The sequence below is a fragment of the Ochotona princeps genome, chromosome 1 (genome assembly GCF_030435755.1).
Source record: "Ochotona princeps isolate mOchPri1 chromosome 1, mOchPri1.hap1, whole genome shotgun sequence".
NCBI lineage: Eukaryota > Metazoa > Chordata > Mammalia > Lagomorpha > Ochotonidae > Ochotona > Ochotona princeps.
Genome location: NC_080832.1, coordinates 61,375,291 through 61,398,059, shown reverse-complemented (window position 1 = coordinate 61,398,059; position 22,769 = coordinate 61,375,291). Strand labels below are relative to the sequence as shown.

Below are 22,769 nucleotides of genomic sequence, written 5' to 3'. Positions count from 1 at the left end.
TGTAATATCCAAAACAAAAGCATAGCTATGACATATTTTGTTTAGAAAAAATAATTTACTCTAATTACAGAATTTAAAACTAAGTTTTAGCTGAAATGTAGCTGCCTTCCTCTCCCTGAGATTTACTTCTGACTCAGAAAATGTCCCTGGGAGAAGGACTGATTTCCTGAGTTTCTTACTGACCAGCGCCAATGTCAAATCAGCTAGAATCATGTTATTGCTGAATAAAAGAATACTTAAGTCAGGCATCTGTCAAAGCAGTCATGGTGTCATTAGACCTTATTCCATATCAAAGTGCCTGGTTCAAGTCCCAGCTCAGCCTTCAGCTGCTACTAATGTATATGCCGGAAGATAACAAGTGATAGATACCTCAATAGTCCCTGCCACCTAACGGGAGACCTGCACTGAGCTCCACGATACTGGCTGCAGCCTGGGCCGATGGCAGAGATCATGAACATTTTAAAAGAATGAATCATCAGATGGAAGATAACCATCAAAATTTCCGTTAAGTTTAATTACATTACAGCATAATCCCCAGGAGCACATCCACTGGGACTCCTGCATCCGTTAGCAGAGTACCTGGCTTTGAATATCAGCTCCATATTTGATTAGCCCTTGCTAGTAACGTACATCCTAGGGAGGCAGCAAGCAATGGATTAAGTTGTTGAGTCCCCACCACCCATATGGGAGACCCAGCTCCCAGCTCCCAGCTGCTGGAGGCATTTGGAGAGTAAACCAGCAGATGAAACTTTTCTCAGATAAAAACACACATCAAACCATAAACCTCCTGGAACAGTAACTAAATGTAATCTCAGGAACAATTCTTTTCTACAAGCTAAAAATTTATTTTAATGATTTCTTTAGACAGACAAAACCCTCACATGGAGTCTCATGTGAGCAGATTTTACTTACAAATTTACTTCTCTGCGGTAAACGAGGCCCATCTCCTCCTTCAGCATCTTCTGTGGTCTTCTTTTCTTTTTTGGACAACTGTGAACGTTGCTGTTCCATTCTTTCTTTTTCTAACTTCTTCTGCTTTTCACGTTCCATTTTTTCAAGACCTTCACGAATCCAAGCTGGAAGAGTCCTGCGTTTTACTGCATCTGAAAAAGCATTTCCAAGTATGTTAAACGCTATGAGTAAATTTCTGAAGCGTATCAAATATCACACTTTTTTTCAAAACCAAGCCTTTTTAACAGTAATAACAGGTCTTATGCTTAGATTTTTTTCGGGCCAGAATTAAATTAAAATATCATCTTGATGCTGGCAATAAAATACAGTGGGTAAAGCTGCAATCTATGACTCTGGCATCCATGAGTGCTGGTTCAAATCGTGGCTGCTCCACTTTTGACTCATCTCTCCGCTATTATGCCTGGGAAAGCAGCAGCAGATGGCCCAAGTAGCTGGGCCCCATCCATTCACATGGTGACCTGGATGGAGTTTTAGGCTCCTGGCTTTAGCCTTGCCTAGCCACAACAATTCAGGAAATCAAACCAACAGATGGAAGATCTCTTCTCTGTGTCAGTCTGCCTTACAAACAAATAAACACCTCTTTTTTTAAAAAAAAAAAAAAAAGATTTTTATTGTTATTGGAAAGCCGGATATACAGAGAAGAGGAGAGACAGAGAGGAAGATCTTCCATCCGATGCTTCATTCCCCAAGTGAGCCACAACAGGCCAGTACGCGCCAATCCGATGCCGGCAACCAGGAACCTCTTCCGGGTCTCCCACATGGGTGCAGGGTCCCAAAGCTTTGGGCCGTCCTCGACTGCTTTCCCAGGCCACAAGCAGGAAGCTGGATGGGAAGTGGAGCTGCCGGGATTAGAACCGGCACCCATATGGGATCCCAGGGCGTTCAAGGTGAGGACTTTAGCCGCTAGGCCATGCCGCCGGGCCCATAAACACCTCTTTTTGCAAACAAACAAAAACCTTCCTTAATCCTTATAAAAGCCTTAAGAGATCACCTCTATTAGATTTCATTTGAGGGTGAGCAAACAGGCTCTAACAGATTAAGCCATATACCAAAGGCTAAAAAGCCGGTCTGCAGGGATGTAGGTTAACTCAGAACCAACTTCTTATAAGTTCTTTATAAAATATAAAATAAGAGCAGAGTCTAAAGGATAAGCTGTTTTCAAACTAAAATTTCATTTGAACAAGTATTACCAGTTAAAAAAGAAAATGTACATCCAGAAAATGTAAAAAGGGAAACACTTAAATGTTCTGGTCTATTAAATACGGGACGGTCTGGGACCCTCCAGATATATAGGGGCACAGTTTTATTGGAGACCAGGATGAAGCTGTTGGCTACTGGTGACAGCCTGGTTCAACTCTAGCTATTGCAGTCATTTGGGGAGTAAATTAACAAATGAAAGCACTCTCTCACACTCTGCCTTTCCAAATATACAAATATTTAAAAAGAATAGCATTCTCACAAAAATACATAAAAAAAAGAAAAAATAAATACAACATATAATATTTGAACATAAAAAAAGAACAGCATTCTTTAAATAATCAATTTTAACATATGAGAAAAATTTAAGAAAACAACATATCCTTTAACAACAACAACAACAACAACAACAAAAAAAAGGCAAGCCAAATACGGTTCACTAAGGTAAATAGCTACCAATTTGTGGAGGCTCCTGTTTCACAGGGAGTGTAATAGGCGAACGCTGCCGATCCCTGAACGATGATGGCCTTTCTCTTCGATTCTGAGGAGGTGCAGGAGGTCCTGGAGGTCCTGGTTGCCAATAAGGAGGATGAAATCCACCTTGCGGTGGACCAAAAGCAGCCCCATGCTGAAAGAGTATTGCAGTTTATTTTTCTTCACATTAATACAATGTACTCTCTGGGACACACACGTGTTATGAACTGGGACAGTAGAAATCCATGTGTGCAGCAAATCCAAGAATTCCATGCTCTAGCATCCACCGATAACTGCTGTAGCCCCAAGAGCCTACATAGAGATTTCTGATTTCTAAAAAGTAAGTTGATATGCTATTTTCAAGAAGTATAGAAAAGGATCTATATATATGCACACACACGTGTGTTTTATGAACATATATGAACCTTTTCATTCTGAATCCATTTATAAACAGACAACAAATAAGTAACAGATTTGCTCTAATTAGAAAATTCAGAAAACTTCTGTCAATTTCATTTATTTCTAGTGAACTTGTTTTTATGATAAGACATATTTATTTACAAGCAAAGACAAAAGATACTGATATATTTTTCAGAATATTTTTAGCTGTCAATGGGACCCACCAGTGATAGTGGGATAAGCAGAAGCTCCCTGATGCTGCATTTCTTCAAAACAGAACCAAAAATTGTCTCTTGTATTTCACATGAGTATACAACAAGCATCTGACTATATTTGAATTAAAGGAATGCTGTCTTAAGGTGATCACTGTGTGTTTATTAGCAAAAGACACAAAATGCACTCCAGAATTTTTACAAAAGTACGCATTTTTTCAAGGTTTTGAATTATGATAACTCAGTTTATAAAGTGACAATTGAAACCAGTTATTTTAAAAAGGCTGGTTGCAATTGTGAAGTATTTTTAAATAATTCACTATAACTTAATTATAGATTCTAGCCAAGTGGGTAATGAAGATAAAGCCTGTTACACAAGGCCACTATTCCCATAGAGTTCTATGTCCCTAGGAATGAACTGGACCCTACAAAGGAAATTCTGTACAACCTATTAACATGTCATGTCAAAATGAAAAAACAAAAACTATTAGAGAACCAGTCACAATTCTACATAGAAGGAACTGTAACTAGTAAGATGATCCATGTCCATGTGTTTTATTCATGGCTTAATGATAAAATAATATATTCAACTACTGTTTTTCTAAACTTTACTTAACATTTAAATGTGCCATTCTGGAATTATAAATTAGAAAATGAATTCACTAAAGTAAATAGCTACCAATTTGTGGAGGCTCCCATTTCACAGGAACTGTAATAGGTAAATGCTGTACTTAAACATTTTTATTTTATACAAATTTTTTCCCTAATGATCTCTTAGCAAATCAAAACCTCCTAATAATCCCTTAGCAATCTAATGATTTCTAATACTCAAAAACTTCTAAGACATAGTATGTGCTTATCTGTACAAATCTAGTAAGTGAAACACATATCTTAGGAATTCTTGATGAGACACTTCCAAAGAATGGGTTACGTGCACATCTACAATATTAAAACAACAAAATATCTTTCACCTGATAGTCAAACTGGTTCACTGGCCCCACTGCAAAATTATCGGGTGGTCCACCAAAGTTGTGATTGTTCTGGTTAAATATATGCCTGTTGTCAGGGGCAAATTCCCCACTGTCCTGACTGTTGCTGTCTTCAGAAGGAGGAACAATGTCCATTGGGCCTGGTGTTGGTGGCATCCATGGCTGATCTGGAGGGGGGTGTGGGGGTTGCTGGTGCATTCCCCATTCTATTTAGGGTTTAGGCATAAAAACATTCAACAGGGCGTTATAACAAAATCAATACAAATTTTTAACATCTTAAGAAAACTAGATTTTTTTTTTATAACCAAATATAGAAAACACATAACTTCTTGGCCAAACTCCTTCTGCATATCTTAAAAGTAAGCAATGAACTAAATTATCTTATAAATAACTTAAATGCACTACATCAACACTAATTCATTCCTCAAACAAATGGAGACCAAAAGCCCAAAATTACTTTTAATGAACGTTAACAAAATCAAAAGCAATTGTTTCAATAGATTTTCTATTTCTGTTCAGTAACACACCATAAAAATAATACCTTGAGATTTTATATAATTTCTTTCTTCTATGAACACATTTATCCTCACAACATCCCTGTGAGGTAGGGGTAAAAAAATCAGGCACTATTGTTGCCAATTTCAGGAGGGAAAATAGAAATATACAGAAATAAAGTATTTGCTAGGGTCACAAAAGAATCCAGTATAGTAAAACAGGAGGCTGGGTGGAGGTGGGAGAGCATGATTCACTTATACACTAGACTGGGGAATCGAAACATTTTCAAACAGGAATAAATCTGGCATTGAAAAAAGCTAATAATAAATCACCTCACAAAATCAAATACACAAGATTTGCTATCCTTTCAAAAGTGATGTTAGGGGATTAGCTTAGTTTTTCATTCTTACATAGTATGAAAACCAGTAATATTCACAGGGAAAAGATATGACTATACCAACACAGCCAAATGAAATTACTCTATAAATAACTTGAGATGACTTAAAAATTAACAACACAAGTCATGGAAAAGTTAGCATCAAAGATTCTAAATCATTCTATGAAGTAAAAATCAAGCAAACAGAAAAACAAAACAGACAAAAATTTAAGAAATATTTTCACTATCTGAAAAAAGGGAAGAAAAAGGTGGGTAGATGGTAGGGGCAGAGTATATCTGACAGATTTATTTGTCACATAGTGACACAATTTTCCTTAATTAGAGGCTAGCCATGTTTTTACTCTGCCACTGCTGCTTCTGAAAAGGCCAGAGGTTGCAACAGAGAGGCAAAGAATGCTCTCTTCCCTAGATGCCAAGTGAGGTTTCCAGAGTGTTCCCAGCCCCTGTCAGCCTAGGAATGAAGAACCAAGAGAAGAATCAAACTGAGTGCCACAATGCTAGCCAACTGAGTACAGAATAATTTTAACCGTAAAACGTTAAGGTTAAATCAAACTGAATTCTACCTATTCTTTAAGGAGCAGTAAGTTCAGGAAGTCATAAAAATTAAGCAAATTAAATAATTCAAATCATCCTCATTTTATTATAAAGACAGTCCTACAACTTGGAAAACAAAACAAACAAACAAACAAACAAACAAAAACAAACCTGGTTGCCACATCCTGTTAAAGTTTGAATCCCCTTGAAAATTTCCATGATTGTTCGGACCAGATTCCATCGTAGACATGTCTTGTCCATTTGGCATCATTCCTGGTGGCTGTTCTACCATGCTTTGCTGTCCCGAAGCTTCTCTTTGAGCAATCCAAGCTTGAGCCAATGCAGCCCAGTCAATCTGACCTAACACAAATCAGCATGATATTTAGCTTCAAAATGTAGGGGCTAAATAATGTCTCTAGTCAAAACAAGCTTTTAAGCTATTTTTTTTTTTTACAACTATTTTAACTATTACAGAATGTTAATGCTGAAAGGATGCTTAGAAAATAACCCAGGAGCCACTGCTGTGGAACAGTATGTTAAGCCTCTGCCTGTGACGCCAGTATCCCTCAGGGACACCAGTTCGAGAACCAGCTTCTCCACTTCCCTTGCATCTCCCTACTTTTGTGCCTGGGAAAGCAGTGGAAGACAGCCCAAGTGCTTGGGCCCCTGCACACACACGGACTCCTGGCTTCACCTGGGCCCAGCCCTGGCTGCTGCAACTGCTAAAGCAGCTGATCATCTCTGTCTTCCTTCACTCTGTAATTCTACCTTTCAAATAAATTAATTTTAAAAATCTTAAAAAAGAATCCAAATTCAGGCTAGAATATAAACTATTTCAGATTTTCAGGCAAGGTCCTCATAAAAACACTCTTAACCCATCTCTTTATTTCTTTTAATTTCTATTTTTTTCTATTTAAAAAATAGAGGAACGAGTAGGAGAGATAAGACAGATCTTCCAGCCGCTGGTTCACTCCCCCAAAGACTGCAATGGTTAAAGCTGGGCCAGGCTGAAGCTGGCAGCAAGGAGCTTGGGTCACCTTCCACTGCCCAAGCACTACTGCACAGCAGTCAAGCTGTTGCCTGTGACATTAGCACCCTATATGGGCTCCAGTTTCTACCATGGCTACTCCACTTTTGATCCCAGCTCTCTGCTACTAGCTTGGCAAAAGCAGCAAAAGATGGCCCAAATGTTTTGGCTCCTGCCACAAACATGGGAGACCAGAAGAAGTTCCTGGCTCTTGGCTTCTGCGTGGCCTAGAGCTGGTCACTGTGGTCATCTAGGAAGTAAAGTAGGGAATAAAAGATATCTTTCTGTAACTCTTACTTTCTAAATAAAAAAAATAAATCTTGTGAAAAGACAATCATTTCTAGCATCTGCGTTTCTTATTTATTTCTTCAAGTATATTTTGAGCCTAGAGGCTTTAGAGGAGTATAGCTAGTTATCCTTGCTCCTCCACACGCTGGCCTTAACTTGAAGCTCCCTGTCATCTCTAGCCTGGCTATATCTCCTAGACATTCTATATTCAAAATACACTGTCTGGGTCCAGAGCAGTAGCCTAGTTACTAATGTCCTTGCTGTGCACATGCTAGGATCCCATATGGACACCAACTTGTGCCCCCGCTGCTCCACTTCCTATCCAATGCTCTGCTTGTGGCCTGGGAAAGAAGCTGAGGACAGCCCACAGCCTTGGGTCCCTGCACCCATATCGGAGACCTGGAAAAAGTTCTTGGCTCCTGACTTCAGATTAGCTCAGCTCCAGCCATGGTGGTCACTTGGGGAGTGAACCAGTAGATCGAAGGTCCTTCTCTCTGTAAATTTGACTTTCCAACAAAAATCTTCAAACAAACAAGCAACAACAACAAAAAAAACCACAGCTGCAGGGACAGGGGTAAGTGTGTGAAACCTGGCTTTGGTTCCTGACTCCCTCAGGATGCTGGCAGGTATTAGCAATGGCTTTGGTAACTGAGTTCCTGCCACACAAGAGAGACCTGAATTTTTTCAGCTTTCAAGTTCACTTCTTCAGTAACTACTGGGAAATACTGTGTGCTTCTGGGAAATAAAGCAACAGATGGGAGTTCTTTGCTTATCTGTTTTTTTTTTCTCATATAAGTACTTAAAAAAAACTGTAAGAATGGCATAAAATTTATGAAGTTAAGCAATATGTATAAGACTTCTCAAATGTGCAACTAGCTTTTTTCCTAACAAAATAAGAGATCCTAGGTTGGGCACAGTGGTGCAGCAAGCTAATCCTTCAAGTACCAGCATTCCATATAGGCACCAGTTCGTATCCTGGCTGCTCCACTTCCTACCCAGCTCCCTGCGTATGGCCTGGGAAAGCAGAAGAGGATGGCCGTCTCCTGGCCTTGGGAGCCAACACCCACAAGGCAGATCCAGAAGAAGCTCCTGGCTTCAGACTGGCCCAGCTCTGGCCACTGTGACATTTGGGAAGTGATGCAGAAGATGGAAAATCTCTCTCCTTCTACCTAGATCTGAATTTCAAGTTTAAAAAAAAAAAGTCTTTAAAAGAAAAAAGAAAATAATGGATACATATTTTAATTTTTTACTTTTATTTATTTGAAGAGCAGAGAAATGAAGAGTTCCGATCTGCTGGCTTATCTGCTAAAGCCCAGAGGGTCCAAACTGGGTCTGACCAGACTCGGGAAGCTAAGAACTCAATTCAGATCTCCCAGGTGCACAGCAAGGACTCAACTACCTGAGTCATTACCTGAGAGTGTTTTAGCAGGAAGGTTTTGGGAGCGGTGCCAAGACTGTAATCCACTTACTCCGAACTGCTAGGATAAACATATGCCTCAGGTATAAATGATTAACTGAATATGAGCATTTATGATAAAAAATTGTATTCTGACCATAAAGCAACCCAATCCTAATCTCATCTCCCTTAACTTTATCTCATACCCATCCCCATATATGCAACCCTCCTCCAGGCAAAATTCAATGTTTATCCTTACTTGGATCCTGCTGGTGCTGAAATGACTGCATCCATTGCTGCTGATTCAAGGGCCACTGTTGCCAAGGCTGTCCTCCTTGATCCCACATCTTTTCTCCTAAAATACACTTGATTCTTTATCTTCAATAAAATAAAAATAGTTTTAAAAATTAGAGAGTTCCTTAATTTTAAAACTTCACATATCAGAAGTTTTATGATATGCTTATGTGACAACAGCTATCCTCAGTAAAATAAAAAGTTTAAAAACTAAATTAGAGAGTTCTTTAATTTTAATACTAAACACATCAGAAATCTTATGGTGTGCTTACTTGACAACAACTCTACAATTCAACAGGCTCTGAGCAGCAACTGAAGTTTTTAGGTTAGCAAGCAAAACTCGAAATTGTTATGTTAATGTTGGCATCAGAGTTTGGCAGGAAGTATACAGCTGTAATCATTTTATCTTAAAAATGGCAAAAATGAACAAAACCAACCACCTAATTCTCCTAATATAAACCTTTGGAAAATGAATTATTTTAAGAACAAGGCAATTTAATCCAGCCAAAACTCCTTTAAGAGGGTAAACAGATAGCACTAAAGTGACAAAAATTGTTCCTTTTAAAATAATCATAAAAATAAAGGCAGATGGGCCCAGCACGGTAGCCTAGCGGCTAAAGTCCTAGCCTTGCATGCACCAGAATCCCATATGGGCACTGGTTCTAATCCTGTCAGCCCTGTTTCCCATCCAGCTTCAGGCCAGTTGCCTGAGAAAGCAAGTCAAGGACGGCCCAAAGCTTTGGGATCCTGTACCCACGTGGGAGACATGGAAGAAGCTCCTGACTTCGGAACAGCTCAGCTTCAGCCATTATGGCCACTTGGGGAGTGAATCATCAGACGGAAAATCTTCCTCTCTGTCTCTCCTCCTCTCTGTTTATCTGGCTTTCCAATAAAAATAAATAAATCTTAAAAAAAATGAGTAAATAAATAAAGTCCTAACAAAATTTTTAATAAAAAAAATAAAGGCAGATGAAGACTACAAAGAGAATATTACAATATGGTCAAATCTAATAATTACGAACTTTACAAAAGTTAATAAGAAATCAGAAATTCAAAATACAAATGCCAAAATATCACCCCACAGGTTACTAGCTATCTATAAGATTCAGTATTATCTCCCCATCCCCTAAACAATATTCGTAGTTATTATTATTATTAACTAAACCCAACTGAGTTTTGGATTTTATTTCTAGTAAAAACAAATTACAAGAGACAAAGAAAGAAACAAAGCCAGAAGTGAGACAGTTTATAAAACCTGAATTTTTAAAAATTAACTTATTTTATGATACAATTCCATAGGTTCTAGGACTTCTCCTCTCCACCACTCCCTCCACTGATTTCCCGTTTTATTACAATACAGTCCTTCATAAAACAGTCTTTAAGCCCATCATTCTGACATTTAAGTGTATCCTGACATTCTTGGTATGGAGAATGACAGAGTCCAGCATCTTATTGTCAAGATATATTTAACAGGACCCAGAACGATGGCCTAGTGGCTAAAGTCCTTGCCTTGAATGAGCCAGGATCCCATATGGGCGCCGGTTCTAATCCCGGCAGCTCTGTCTACGGCCATACCACCCTGAACGCGCCCCATCTCGTCTAATCCCGGCAGCTCCACTTCCCATCCAGCTCCCTGCTTGTGGCCTGGGAAAGTAGTGGAGGACGGTCCAAAGCCTTGGGACCCTGCACCCGTGTGGGAGTCCTGGAGGAAGTTCCTGGCTCCTGGCTTTGGATCGGTGCAGCACCAGCCATTGCAATCAGTTGGGGAGTGAATCATTGGACGGAAGATCTTCTCCTCTGTCTCTCCTCCTCTCTGCATATCCGACTTCGTAATAAAAATAAATAAATCTTAAAAATTAGATATGCTTAAGAGTTTCAATGGGAGTCCAGCTCTGATTTGCAAGTAGAGATGCATACTGCAATGTATCCTCACATCTGGATAGCACAGTCTCTATTATGTAGCTCCTCTAGATGATTACACGTACATGCATGTTTACCTATTTATCTATTGACTTTGTATTTTGCAAGAAAGTTTCCTATTATTAGAGAGAACTGCGACTGACTTATTTCTTAACACATATAGTATGGAAAAGAGGAAGGACGCTTCACATCAAAAACTGTTGGATCTAGGTGGCAGGTATTGTGTGTGTCACCAGAAAGGTAAGACGGAGAGGCATGGATCATCACACTAGCTTATTGTTTAGGCTAGTTTAAAAACATTCATTATAGAAAGTTTAAAATCCCTACAAGTCTAATATTTTTGTACCTGACTCAACAATGATACATAATCCTATTCAAGAACCAAGGACACACACACAAGAAACGGTATGTTTCTGTTTTGTATTCTAGGACTTAGCACACAGCAGATAATCCCTAAGTATTTACTAAATGAATGCTTCTAGATCAACCCTTTCCTTTATCCTGAAAACAAAGCCAATGAAGTCTTAATACACAGACTAGGAAAGCCAGACAAATGCAGGGTTTTTAAGAACTTCCAACTCTAGTTTTTGTAATACCTAGTTTCATCAGTGGCAGGTTCTGATTTCTCAGCTGCAGGACAGAGTTAGGAAAGGTACATTTGCTACCATTAAGAATTAAATGTACTTATTTTCTGTTTACACCAATATAGTCATTACAGTGGCATTAACGGAATAAATGTATAAATATGTGCACTAAAAAAGGCTCCTCACCTGAGGCCAATAACTGGAGTAGATATCAGTATCAAGTAAATGCTGGAATACTTCCTTTTCTTCTAATCTGTCTTCAGTGTTTCTTTTCTTACCCCACTTCCCTTTTACCTCTCATTTCCTATAACATCTTTAAAGCTTATTAAAGTTAACTGTGTCATGAGAACCTTTGAAAAGTAACTTTACTAAAACTTTAATTAAAAGTTAATAAACAAATTAACGCAAGGGAACGCTGATATTTTACTGACCTCAGAGGATGACCTTCTGATTAAAACTTAGGTTGATTCAGATCACAGCTTGGAAGCATAGCAGCAAGAATATTTATACCCTATGAAGGAAAAAAAAATGTGTCTAATCACAGATTAGAAAGATTTACTAGAACAAAAATAATTGTGAAACTTGCAGCGTGAAAGTGTGGTCATCTCCAAATTCATTTGAAACTTTGCCTGTCATCAACTTAAGTCAGAATTATTTCATCATTATGAAGTGAAGGAGAAGAGATACATAGAATTAGATGTAAAACTTTTTAACATCTTTTTTTTTCCTTTCTAAAATGAATTAATTCACAATCCAAAGTGATGTCAAACAACTGAGACGGAAGACAAAAAGAACACTTGGAAAGATGGATGAGCGCCTCTGGTCTGAACTTCAATGGTACAAATTCATGACTAAATAAGTCACTCTAGATAAACTGTCAACGAGTGCCTGCCACAGATAACTTTTTCAATTCTTTTAAATGGTTTGGTCACCATTTGCCACCTACACTTTACAGCATTTCACTGGTGTGAGATGCCAACACGTACTCCTGCACTAGCTGTGTGAGCAGGGACAAGTCACTCTCCAGTCCTTGGTTTTCCTACTCACAATAGTGTCTACCTCACAGGGTGCTTGTTAGAATTAAACGAGCAACACAGGCAAACTCAGCACAGGAAGTGATGGCTAATATTGTTATGAGGGTTTTCCCAACATCATTTCTGGCAGCACTCCTGAAATTTAATCAACAGCATGGGATTAAAATATATATATATATATATATATATATATATATATATATATATATATATATACACACACACATATATACACACACACACACACACACATATATATCAAAACAACTTATTCCTCTTCAACTCTTTCTGAGAGTTTACTTACATTTATCTAAAAGGGAGAATAACACAGGGGGAGAAACACACTGGGACATTGTCCATCTGCTGGTTCACTCCCCAGAAGCCAGAGCTGGGCCAGGAAAAAGCCAGGAGTTCCATTCAAGCCTCCCATGTGGGTCCAGGGGCCAAAGTACTTGGACCAAGCATCTTATTCTGCTTTCTCAGAAGCACTAGCAGGAAGCTGAATCAGAAGTTAGCTGGCAGTGGCTTAACACACTGTGCCACAACACCACTCTCAACCCTATTTTCTTCCCCAGAAGCAAATATTTACCCTCTCCTCATTATTTCTTTACAACAATTCTGTATCTGTCTAAGTTTGCCTTTCTTTCTGTATGTCACACAATATAAATTGAAACTATTATTTAAACCATTTCTATTTTTGTTGTTGTCCAAAACTGTTTATCCCAAGTTTTTTACAGAAACTACTATTCTAGCACTGAAAATACTTAAGCTAAGAAAAAGATGTCAAATTCTGAGAAAAAGAAAAGTAAAAACATAAGAAAGATAGGAAAAGTCAAGGAAAAAGTAAGGCTCCATTTAATTAAGTGCTCTATGAAACTTGATTTGGGCCCAGTGCAATAGCCTAGATGCTAACGTCCTCGCCTTGCATACATTGGGATCCTGTATAGGTACTGATTCATAACCCAGCTGCTCCACTTCCCATCCAGCTCCCTGCTTGTGGCCTAGGAAAGCTGTCGAGGACGGCCCAAAGGCTTGGGACCCTGCACCTGCATGGGAGACCCTGAGAGAGCTGCTGGCTCCTGGCTTCAGGTTGCCTCAGCTCTGGCCACTGTACACATCTGAGGAGTGAACCACCACATACCTAATCTCTCCTTTTCTGTATAAATCTGTCTTTCTAATAAAAATAAATACTTTTTTGGGGGTGGGATATTTACAGGGGCCTACCCACAGCTCAACAGGCTAATTCTCAGCCTGCAAGTTCTGGGATCCGTTATGGGTGCCGGTTTCATGTCCTGGCTACTCTATTTCCCATCCAGCTCCCTGTTTGTGGCCTGAGAAAGCAGCGGAGGAATAGTCAAAAGTCTTGGGACCTAGAACCTCCATGGGAGACTCAGAAGAGGCTCCTGGCTCCTGGATTTGGATCGACTGAGCACCAGCCATGGCAGCCATTTGGAGAGTGAACCAATGAATGGAAGATCTTTCCTCTCTGTCTCTTTTTCTCCCTGAAAATCTGCTTTTTAAAATAAAGATATTCTTTTTAAAAAATAACATTTATACACTAGTTTAATAATGATTTGGGGCCCAGGCGGCGTGGCCTAGTGGCTAAAGTCCTCGCCTTTGAATCCGCCAGGATCCCATATGGGCGCCGGTTCTAATCCCGGCAGCTCCACTTCCCATCCAGCTCCCTGCTTGCAGTCTGGGAAAGCAGTCAAGGACAGCCCAAAGCCTTGGGACCCTGCACTCATGTGGGAGACCTGTAGGAAGTTCCTGGCTCCTGGCTTTGGATTGGCACAGCACCAGCTAATGTGGTCACTTAGGGAGTGAATCATTGGACAGAAGATCTTCCCCTGTGCATATCTGACTTTGCAATAAAAATAAAATAAATCTTTGAATTATTCTGAAAATGCTGATAACTGTCAGTACACTCTACTTCTGCACTGTCTGAAAATTTCCAAAATGACAAGATGACTCAGTAATTCTTACAGAAGAATTGCTTAGAATTTTCTTTTCTCTCTCTCTCTCTTTTTTTTTTTTTTTTTGTCTTGGCTCAAGTAATCTTGACAGCAGGGGAAATATTTTATAATTATTTCAATTCTTCATAGTTCTTTACCCATATTGAGCAGTTAAAGCATTCTACATATTCACTTAAATGTTTCAGTGTAATAACATCCTAACACTGCTACTGTGATCTTACAATATAAAAAAATTGATTCCAATGTACTCATTCTTTCTTCAGATTCAATTATAAAGATGGTTGGGCATACAAATTTTGAGAAATCTGGTTACTGAGTCAGAATGCAAGACCTTTTTGAGACTACTTTCCTTTAGGACAAAGTTAACTAACTTTCTTGGAAAACAAATTAGAACTGAGAACAGAATGATAATCAAGAGGAACTGCATAATGAAAACTATCACACATGGCAGGAGAAAAAAGAACCCAAGCAACCTGTGATTGTTATTAATGTCATGGCTCCAACTATGTCCCCAGCCATCAAAGACACCTAAAAGTCAGAAGTCCTAAACCCTCACCCATACCTCCAAAAGCCTCCTTATATGGAAACAAGGCTTTGCAGACATTTTCAAATTAAAATAAGGTAATACATGATTACAGTGGTAGCTAGTCAAATGCCTAGTGTCTTCTTTAAGAAAAGGCAAGGATACAGAGAGAACCCCATGTGACAATTGCAGAGATTTCAATGATGGATCCAAAAGCCACGAAACACCAAACACTGACAGGAACCAATGAAACCTGGAAAGAAAACGGTATCCTAAGCTAAAGCTCTAAGAGCGTGGCTATACAAAAATCTCAATTTTATATTTCTAGCCTTCAAAATAAATGAATTTCTGCTGTTTTAAGTCACCCAGTTTGTGACACCCCTGGGAAACTTATACAACTAGAAATGACCATCATTTATCTCAACCTTTTTTTTTTTAGATTTATTTATTTTTATTAGAAAGGTAGATTTAGAGAGACAGGGGGATCTTCCATCTGCTGTTCAGTCCCCAACTGGCCACAATGGATGAAGTTGAGCTGAGCCAATCTGAAGCCAGGAACCTCTTCTGGATCTCCCACGTGGGAGCAGGTCCTAAGGATTGGGCCATCCTCCACCACTTTTCCAGGATGTGAGCAGGGAGCTGGATAGGTAGTGGAGCAGCCAGGACCCCACCAACGACCATACGGGGTGCTCATGCCCCAGGCTTATCCTAACATAACAGGAGCCAGCCGTTAGCTTTTTCTTAAGTGATTATATTGCAACTTGGATAGCCCTGAGATTTGCTAAAATGACTTGTTCAAATGATAACCATTAACATTTACAAAAGTCACTCAGACTGTGACAAGAAGATGAGTAACGAAATGTGCATCAACTGCAAAATCAAAATACAGAAACACAACTGTTCTTTCGTATACATGGTCAAACAGTTTTCCCATCACAAAATGCAAAAAACACTCTTCACCTCGCATTTCAGCCCTACACACCATTGACTAATGTTAACATCAAAAATAATTCACTTACTGAATTCAGGTCAAGTGGAAATGGCACTGATTAAGACTGAATCTTCTAACCATTTTATTTGTGGTAACTGTTTCTTTTTTTCCCTTCTGCTGCTGCTGGAAGTGACATATGTTTTAGTACTACTGAAACATTTTGCACTAGTAGCTCAAAAAACATACTACATTAAAAAACATGACAGACTTGGAAATTTTGCTTGTAAAGATTCCCCAGAATAGTGGCTACTATAAGTAAATAGAGAGAGGACTAACATGATGTCACAGCATCAGTAACCACTTCAAACCTGGTCCTCACACCATTCTTCAGTAAAAAGGAATTAGGGCTACTTCAAGAAATAACTGATTTTAGTATAGGACAAGAACATAAAAAAATGAGTCTGGAGTATCTTCCAGTGCCAGGAAGACAGTGCTATAAAAAGAAATTGATGAGACAGGTCAAAGGGGGAAAGTACACACGCAGAAAAAGCTGCCAGCGGTCACGCTGGAACAACAGGAGCAACAGATACTGCAGTAGTGGCTAAAACAAACTATGGAATAAATATCCATGGATACACACCAACAGGACACATCTCTGAAGGCCAAGAATTTCAAACAAACTGCAAGAGCAGAATTCTCAAGCCCTTATGACTCTCAATCCCTACACAAAATGACTTCCACACAAAGGGTGGAGTCTGGGAAAATGGAGAAAGTAGTATTACAGCGGAGAAAGCTGACAAACGTTCCCTCAGGCAGGTGATCAGTATCATTACCCACTTGCTAAGTCAGACTGGTAGGCACCTGTACCTCACCCCTCCAATTATCCTCCCAAACTTTTTATAATCACGAGAAAACACTCAAGCAGTACTCCTCAAAAATGTCAAAGTTGTTGAGCATGACAGCTAGGACTGTCACAACAAACACCACAGACTGGCCTAAACAACAGAAATTTTCTTCATAGTTTTGGAGCCTACATGTTCAATATTAAAGCATCAGCAGTCTTACCTCTGTCTTAATCTCATTTTTAACATAACCAGTCATATGGAGTTAGAGCACAGAGCACACACTAATGACCTCATTTTGCTTTCTTAAAGACCCCCATCTCCCAATAAAGTACCAGGGTTAGGGCTTTGTCATATGAATGAACAGGGAGGATAAGAAAGAACCCAATGTAGCTTTTAGCAGTCAACAAAAACCAAGAAAGCAGCAACTGCGCCAGCTACCCACAATCCAAACAAAAGTGTCAAGGTTTGAGTCACAGCTCCATTTCTGGATCCAGCTTCCTGTGAATGTGCACTTCGGGATGCAGCAGGGGATGACGACAGGTCAAGTACAAGGATCCCTGCAATCACAGAGAACTCAGAGTTCTTGGCTACTACTAGCTAAGGATGGTCCAGCCTAGGCTGCTGCAGAAACCTAGGCAGTGAACCAGCAGGTGCAGGATCCTTATTTGTCTGTGTGTGTGTATTTCTCTATTTCACATAAAGTGGGGAGGGGGGAATCAGCCACCACAACAAAACAAGAAAGCCTAACAAACTGTCCTAGCCCAGAAAAACCTAAGGAGACTGAACAACTAAACATAATGTGATATTGTAGATGTGATCCTGGAACAGAAAAAGTAAAGTACAGCTAAAAACTAAGAAAATAAGAGCAGAATATGTACCTTAATTAGCAATTATTCACCAGTTATCACTCCACCAGCTGCAATAAAAACGTCACACTAATGTGTGTTACAAAAGAAAATATACGGGCCCACATCACAGCACGGCAAGTAAAGCCTACTCCAGCAAAACCAGCATCCCATATGGGCTTCTGTTCGTGCCCTGGCTGCTGCACTTCCCATCCAGTTCCCCAGCTTATGGCCTGGGAAAGCAGCCAAAGTTGACCCCAGTATTTAAACCCCTGCCACTCACAGAGAAGCCGCAGGTTCCTGGCTCCTGGCTGGCCCAGCGCTGACTGCTGTGGCCGTTAGGGAGTGAACCACTGATCAAAGACGCCTCTCCCTCTGCGTGCTGTGGGGCGCGGATGGGGAAGCAGTAACTACTACTTGCTCAATTGTTCCGTAAACCAAACATTGCTCTAAAACACAGAACCTATTCAGGAGCCTGGCGGCGTGGCCCAGCGGCTAAGGTCCTGGCCCAGAACGCCCTGGGATCCCATATGGGCGCCGGTCTAATCCTGGCGGCTCCACTTCCCATCCAGCTCCCTGCTTGTGGCCTGGGAAGGCAGTCGAGGACGGCCCAAAGATTTGGGAACCTGCACCCACATGGGAGACCCGGAAGAGGTTCCTGGTTGCCGGCTTCGGATCGACGCAGCACCGGCTGTTGCGGCTCACTTGGGGAGTGAAACATTGGATGGAAGATCTTCCTCTGTCTCTCCTCCTCTCTGTATATCTGACTTTGTAATAAAAATAAATAAATCTTTAAAAAAAAACGAACACAGAACCTATTCAAAAACGTTAAGATACGGGGCTCCTCAAACACGTGTTGAAATAAGTGAATTTCTGTTACTTTCCCCACAGCCTCTGGCGCTATGCAACACAATTTCATGAGAAAAACCTTGAGAGCTTTGTCACTTTTCTGTTATTAGTTTCTCTTGCTGCAGATAAGTGAGAAATTCCAAGTTTATTTTGCTTTCCTTGGGAGCAGAGGAGGCACGAACATCCATGAGAAGTCAACATATTAAACCATAACATGCAGGTAACAATTTGCCACAGTTCAAAATTCGTCCACTGGCTCCGGCCTGTTCCATCACAGACGCCTCACACACAATGTCCATCATCAGATGAGAACACGAGAAACACTCAGGTCGGAGACCCGCGCGGTCCGCGGCGCGCATGCGTGGTCGGTCCGCCCGCCGCCCGCGCTACCGCCGCCCGCGGCCCCGCCGCGCACGCGCAGTGCTCAACGGCCGGCCAGGAACCCAACCACCAGCCCCTTCCCCTGCGAGGGGAGGCTCTCAGGAGGGTCGTGAGCGCTCGCCGGCTGGGAACACTCCCTTTCCGCCGAGAGCGCCGCTCCAACTCCCTGAGTCGGGCAGACGCCGCCGCTTCACGCCGATGAAGCTCCGGCGCTCGCGCCGAGCAGTGTACGCAGCCTGACTTATGGTAATCTCATCACAGAAACCCAGAGCACTGTCATTGTCCGGCAGAGCCTCACGTACCATCGCCCTCCATCACTTACCCACTCCGCTGCCGGAACACGCCTTTCTCTAACCGTTCCTGTAATATCTCTCCAACCCTTTTGATGCTTCTACTTCACGAACAAGACAAGATGGCGCCTGACTGCTCTCACCCGGAAGTGGATGAGAATATCCGCTTGTCATTTGAAGCCATACTCGCAATTACCCCGGTTTGTGAGCACGTGACTACCGGGCTGGTAACGTGTCCACGCCATTTTTCTTGAGGGCAAAGCCACTTACGTGCTCGAAACAATTGTCACCACATTTCTGTACGTGGGCGCCGCAATGCCACGCCCCCTTTCGTCTTTCACTGGGCCAAAAGCTAAGAGCTTTAGAGTTCTACATAGAAGGAGCCCTCCGGTTTTCCAGTTTAGCAACCTGTTCCTTTTTCAAGGGAAAGTCTCTTCTCGGCCAGAAACCCTTCCGCTTCGGAAAAGGAGCTGAGTTGGCCACGCCACTTTGAGACTACGGAACGGCCTCAGGGTCAAAACGAACCCCCCCCCCCCCCCCCGCGCGCTGCTGGCTCGGCGTGTCTGGTGGCATTTCAGTCAGGCCAGGATCTGCGCCGAAACTTCCCGAAGTAGCCCGGCCTTGTGTCTCACTGGGCGCCGCTGAGGGCTCCGCCTCAGGAAAACGGGCTCTGAGAAGGTGTCCAGGCCGGTCTGGACTCGATGAGAGCGGGGCCTGGGCCGACCCCTCAGCATCGCGCCCCCTCCTGGGGACACTTGCTCCGCTCTCTCTAAGCTGGTACCGACCTCTGAGTCTCGCCAGGGGATCTTTAAGGAAAAGTGACAGGTCTGTTTTTCGTCTTGCTGTTCCTTTCTCCCAACTACAAGATGGCCTCCCAACGGGGAGATAATGTAATGCGATTCCTAGAAAACAACGCTTTGATTCCAGTGTTTTAAAGCGAACAACGTTCATGTATAAAAGTACCGATTTCCAGGCTAAGAACTACGTTACAAACTAAATCTTAGAAAGTGTCTTTCTACATGTGGGAGACCTGGAGGAGGTTCCTGGCTCCTGGCTTCGGATCGGCAGAGCACCGGACGTTGCACTCACTTGGGGAGTGGATCATCGGACAGAGGATCTTCCCCTCTGTCTCTCTTCTTCTCTGTATATCTGACTTTGTAATAAAAATAAATAAATCTTTGAAAAAATGCAGGTTCTTAATCACATCCTGTGACTACTTCATTGACATTTCAATTTTGGTTTATATACAACCTGCATTTTTTAACATATTGGTTGCTCAATACCATGTCAATTAATTCCATACTGTTGTAAATTGTTGTTGATGTTATGTTGGGGTTTTAAGTGATCGGGATAATATTTGGCCAGCTCAGCCTTCAGATCAGAGATGGCCTCCCCCAAAAACCGTTGAATGTATCTGGACTATAAGAGGCTGGACTCTATGCTTGGTATATACCTGCAATGAAAGAATCTTGACTGGATTTTAACTGTAATATTGCAACAAGGTGGAGGAATCCACCATGGGGGGAGGGTACGGGGAGGGGTTCAGGGAATCCCAGAGCCTACGAAACTGTAACAAAATGAAATGTAATCAATAATTTTAAAAAATGTTAATGTCTTAATAGGGAGTAACATGTAACTTCTGGGAGAAAGTGCACTGTCACCAAATTGCTGGGAAGTTGTTGAGAAGAAACAGCAATAGTACAAACTAAATAGTGAGAGTACAGCTAGATGGATAGGTAAGAGATGCAATGCCCATCTTGCTTTTTGATATAAACCATTCAGATTCCTGAATCATCAAAGTCTTCCCTAGTGAAAAACGTGCAGTTCCTAAATCCAGAATGCCCTCAGAATAAAATTTTATCTTGGAAAACAAGTTACTCACACGCAACACCATGATGTGAGTTCATGAGGATATATTGGTGGCTGAAGAAAAAACTATTTGATTTGCTCCACGATTTCCACTTGCTACAGGTTAAACCTAACAGTCCAGTTATAGATTTTGGAATTATAAAGAAAAAGCCAGAATAACATAGATTACATGTCATCAAGTAGTTATCTTTGTGCATGGTGATTTTCTGTACTTTCCAAGGTGTTCTTTTTTCTTTATTTTTGACAATCTTTACATAGTTAATTATGGCACAAAGGTTTAAGGGCTACAGGAATGTGGGTAAAACTATTATTTCCACATTGTTTTTTTTCCTGTATCTGGGGTAAATGGGGAGACAAAGGGAGAAGCTCCACCAATCTCCCACCCACCCCAGGTCCCTGATGTGGGGCATGCTCCAAGGGTCTTGCTCAAGTGGTTTTAATAGTTCAACAGTTATGAATTGCTGCCAATCTCGCCATTCCAAGCATGATGAGGTCGCTGCAGAATCCACTGATTGACATAGTCCACCTTAAAGTCTAAGTTTGCCCAGATTTTTCACTGCCAACATACGGCTGGGGTAGTTGATTTGTTCTGACCTCTGTTGTGATGCCGGGTATCCTCTGCAGGTTCCGATAGACTGCCATATCCTCTATGTGCAGTTGCTTATGCTCTCCACTGCTTTACAGTGTACCAAAAAGTTCTGAACTTTCAACTTTATTTATTATGTATCATTTTTTGCACTATATTTCAGACATCCAGCAAACAAAAATCAACCAAGCAATTAGAGTCATTCCCAACCCTTCAACCTAATACACAAACGAATCCATGCTTACTTAAGTGATCCAAAATCATTAAGTACAGGCTGTATTCCATCTGTCACAACCCCATGCCCTAAACCTTAAGATCAACACCCACATATCGTCTTCAGGATTTTGTCAATATAAATTATCAGATTATGTAATTATTTTCACATATCTTTCATACTCTTATAGATCATATTTTCTGTCTTATCCTTAGGGGGCTATATGTATAACTGAATCTAGTTACAAGCTTTGGAAATAAGAAGTGAGTGATAAGGTGTATCCTGGGAACACTAGCAGTCTCTTGTAAAACAGCTTGACTTAGTGAAGGTCATTATTACTTCTTCAGCTTAGGGGAGATCAGATTCGAGGTGAAAATCATCAAGATGTTTCTTTGGCCAAAGAAGTGTTGGTGGAATCTGGGGATACAAGGTTTTTTAGTTCCATTAGAATCAGCCCATACTACCCTATCCTAACAGGATTCCATTTCTTCCATGAGTTCATTACCTGTTGCTACCACAGAGCAAAATAAGCTGTGTACTTCCTAAAGAAAAGAAGTTTGTTTAGGCATCAGTCCAAGAGCATGGTGCTGGCAGCTCCTCAGTTCCTGGCCATATTGCTCAGTGGTAGAAGGCAGCCTGATGGGGAATCGGCTTGTGTGTGAGAGAGCATGTGGTGAAACAGCAAGCAGGGGATAGTCAGGAGTCAGTCTACTATCCCAGGAACTAGGCAGGGTCCTGTGAGAACAGCATTCACTCCTTCCGAGAACAGGACCTCAGTGACCTAATCACCCTCCTTCCCTCCTAATGCTCTCACTGGGTTAGCGCTGCCACACCAGAAACTAACTGTGAAACTTCTGAGGCACATGAGCAAGTCACGTCTAAATCACAGCCTTGTAATGCCCTAACTTTAACCAAAAGGGCCACTTTTTGGGTAAATTGAATTCAGCACCAAGATTAGACTTTGGATTTGGCTTTGTACAGAATCTCAACTCTGTGATCACAGTGCATAAGAAATTATTTCATTTTGTTTCATGTTTTAAAGCAGCTACAGAGGATCTTAAGCTCTATTATGCAGAATCCAGTCCTGGAATTAAAGCTGTGAACTCATTACATGTTTTCCCCAAGTCCTGTAGGACACTTAGAAGCAACAAAACTATTGCATTTGTTAACATGTTCTATAGCAACAAGTAATTTATTACCTAGAATCTTCTCTATAGTTACAGCAGGTGATAATTCATGTACCTTTTATAA

General features: G+C 41.0%; 1 protein-coding gene across 7 annotated transcripts in view; it reads right to left on the bottom strand.

The window, feature by feature from the left end:
• PNISR (PNN interacting serine and arginine rich protein) overlaps positions 1-19,370 on the bottom strand; it is a 29,934-nt gene extending 10,564 nt beyond the window's left edge. For 2 of the 7 annotated variants that reach the window (XM_012925588.3, XM_058660564.1), the window contains exons 1-7: positions 18,882-19,370; positions 11,610-11,689; positions 8,640-8,758; positions 5,841-6,029; positions 4,226-4,449; positions 2,626-2,797; positions 913-1,103 (exon numbers count right to left, since the gene is read on the bottom strand). In XM_012925588.3, coding sequence (XP_012781042.1) covers positions 913-1,103; positions 2,626-2,797; positions 4,226-4,449; positions 5,841-6,029; positions 8,640-8,727 — 864 coding nt within the window. In that variant the 5' untranslated portion in view covers positions 8,728-8,758; positions 11,610-11,689; positions 18,882-19,370. Of the gene's footprint in view, positions 1-912; positions 1,104-2,625; positions 2,798-4,225; positions 4,450-5,388; positions 5,587-5,840; positions 6,030-8,639; positions 8,759-11,609; positions 11,690-18,881 lie in introns of those variants that run through there. The other 5 variants (XM_058660570.1, XM_058660555.1, XM_012925590.3 and 2 more) reach the window with 5 other exon arrangements.
• Between the last annotated feature and the right edge of the window lie 3,399 nt (positions 19,371-22,769).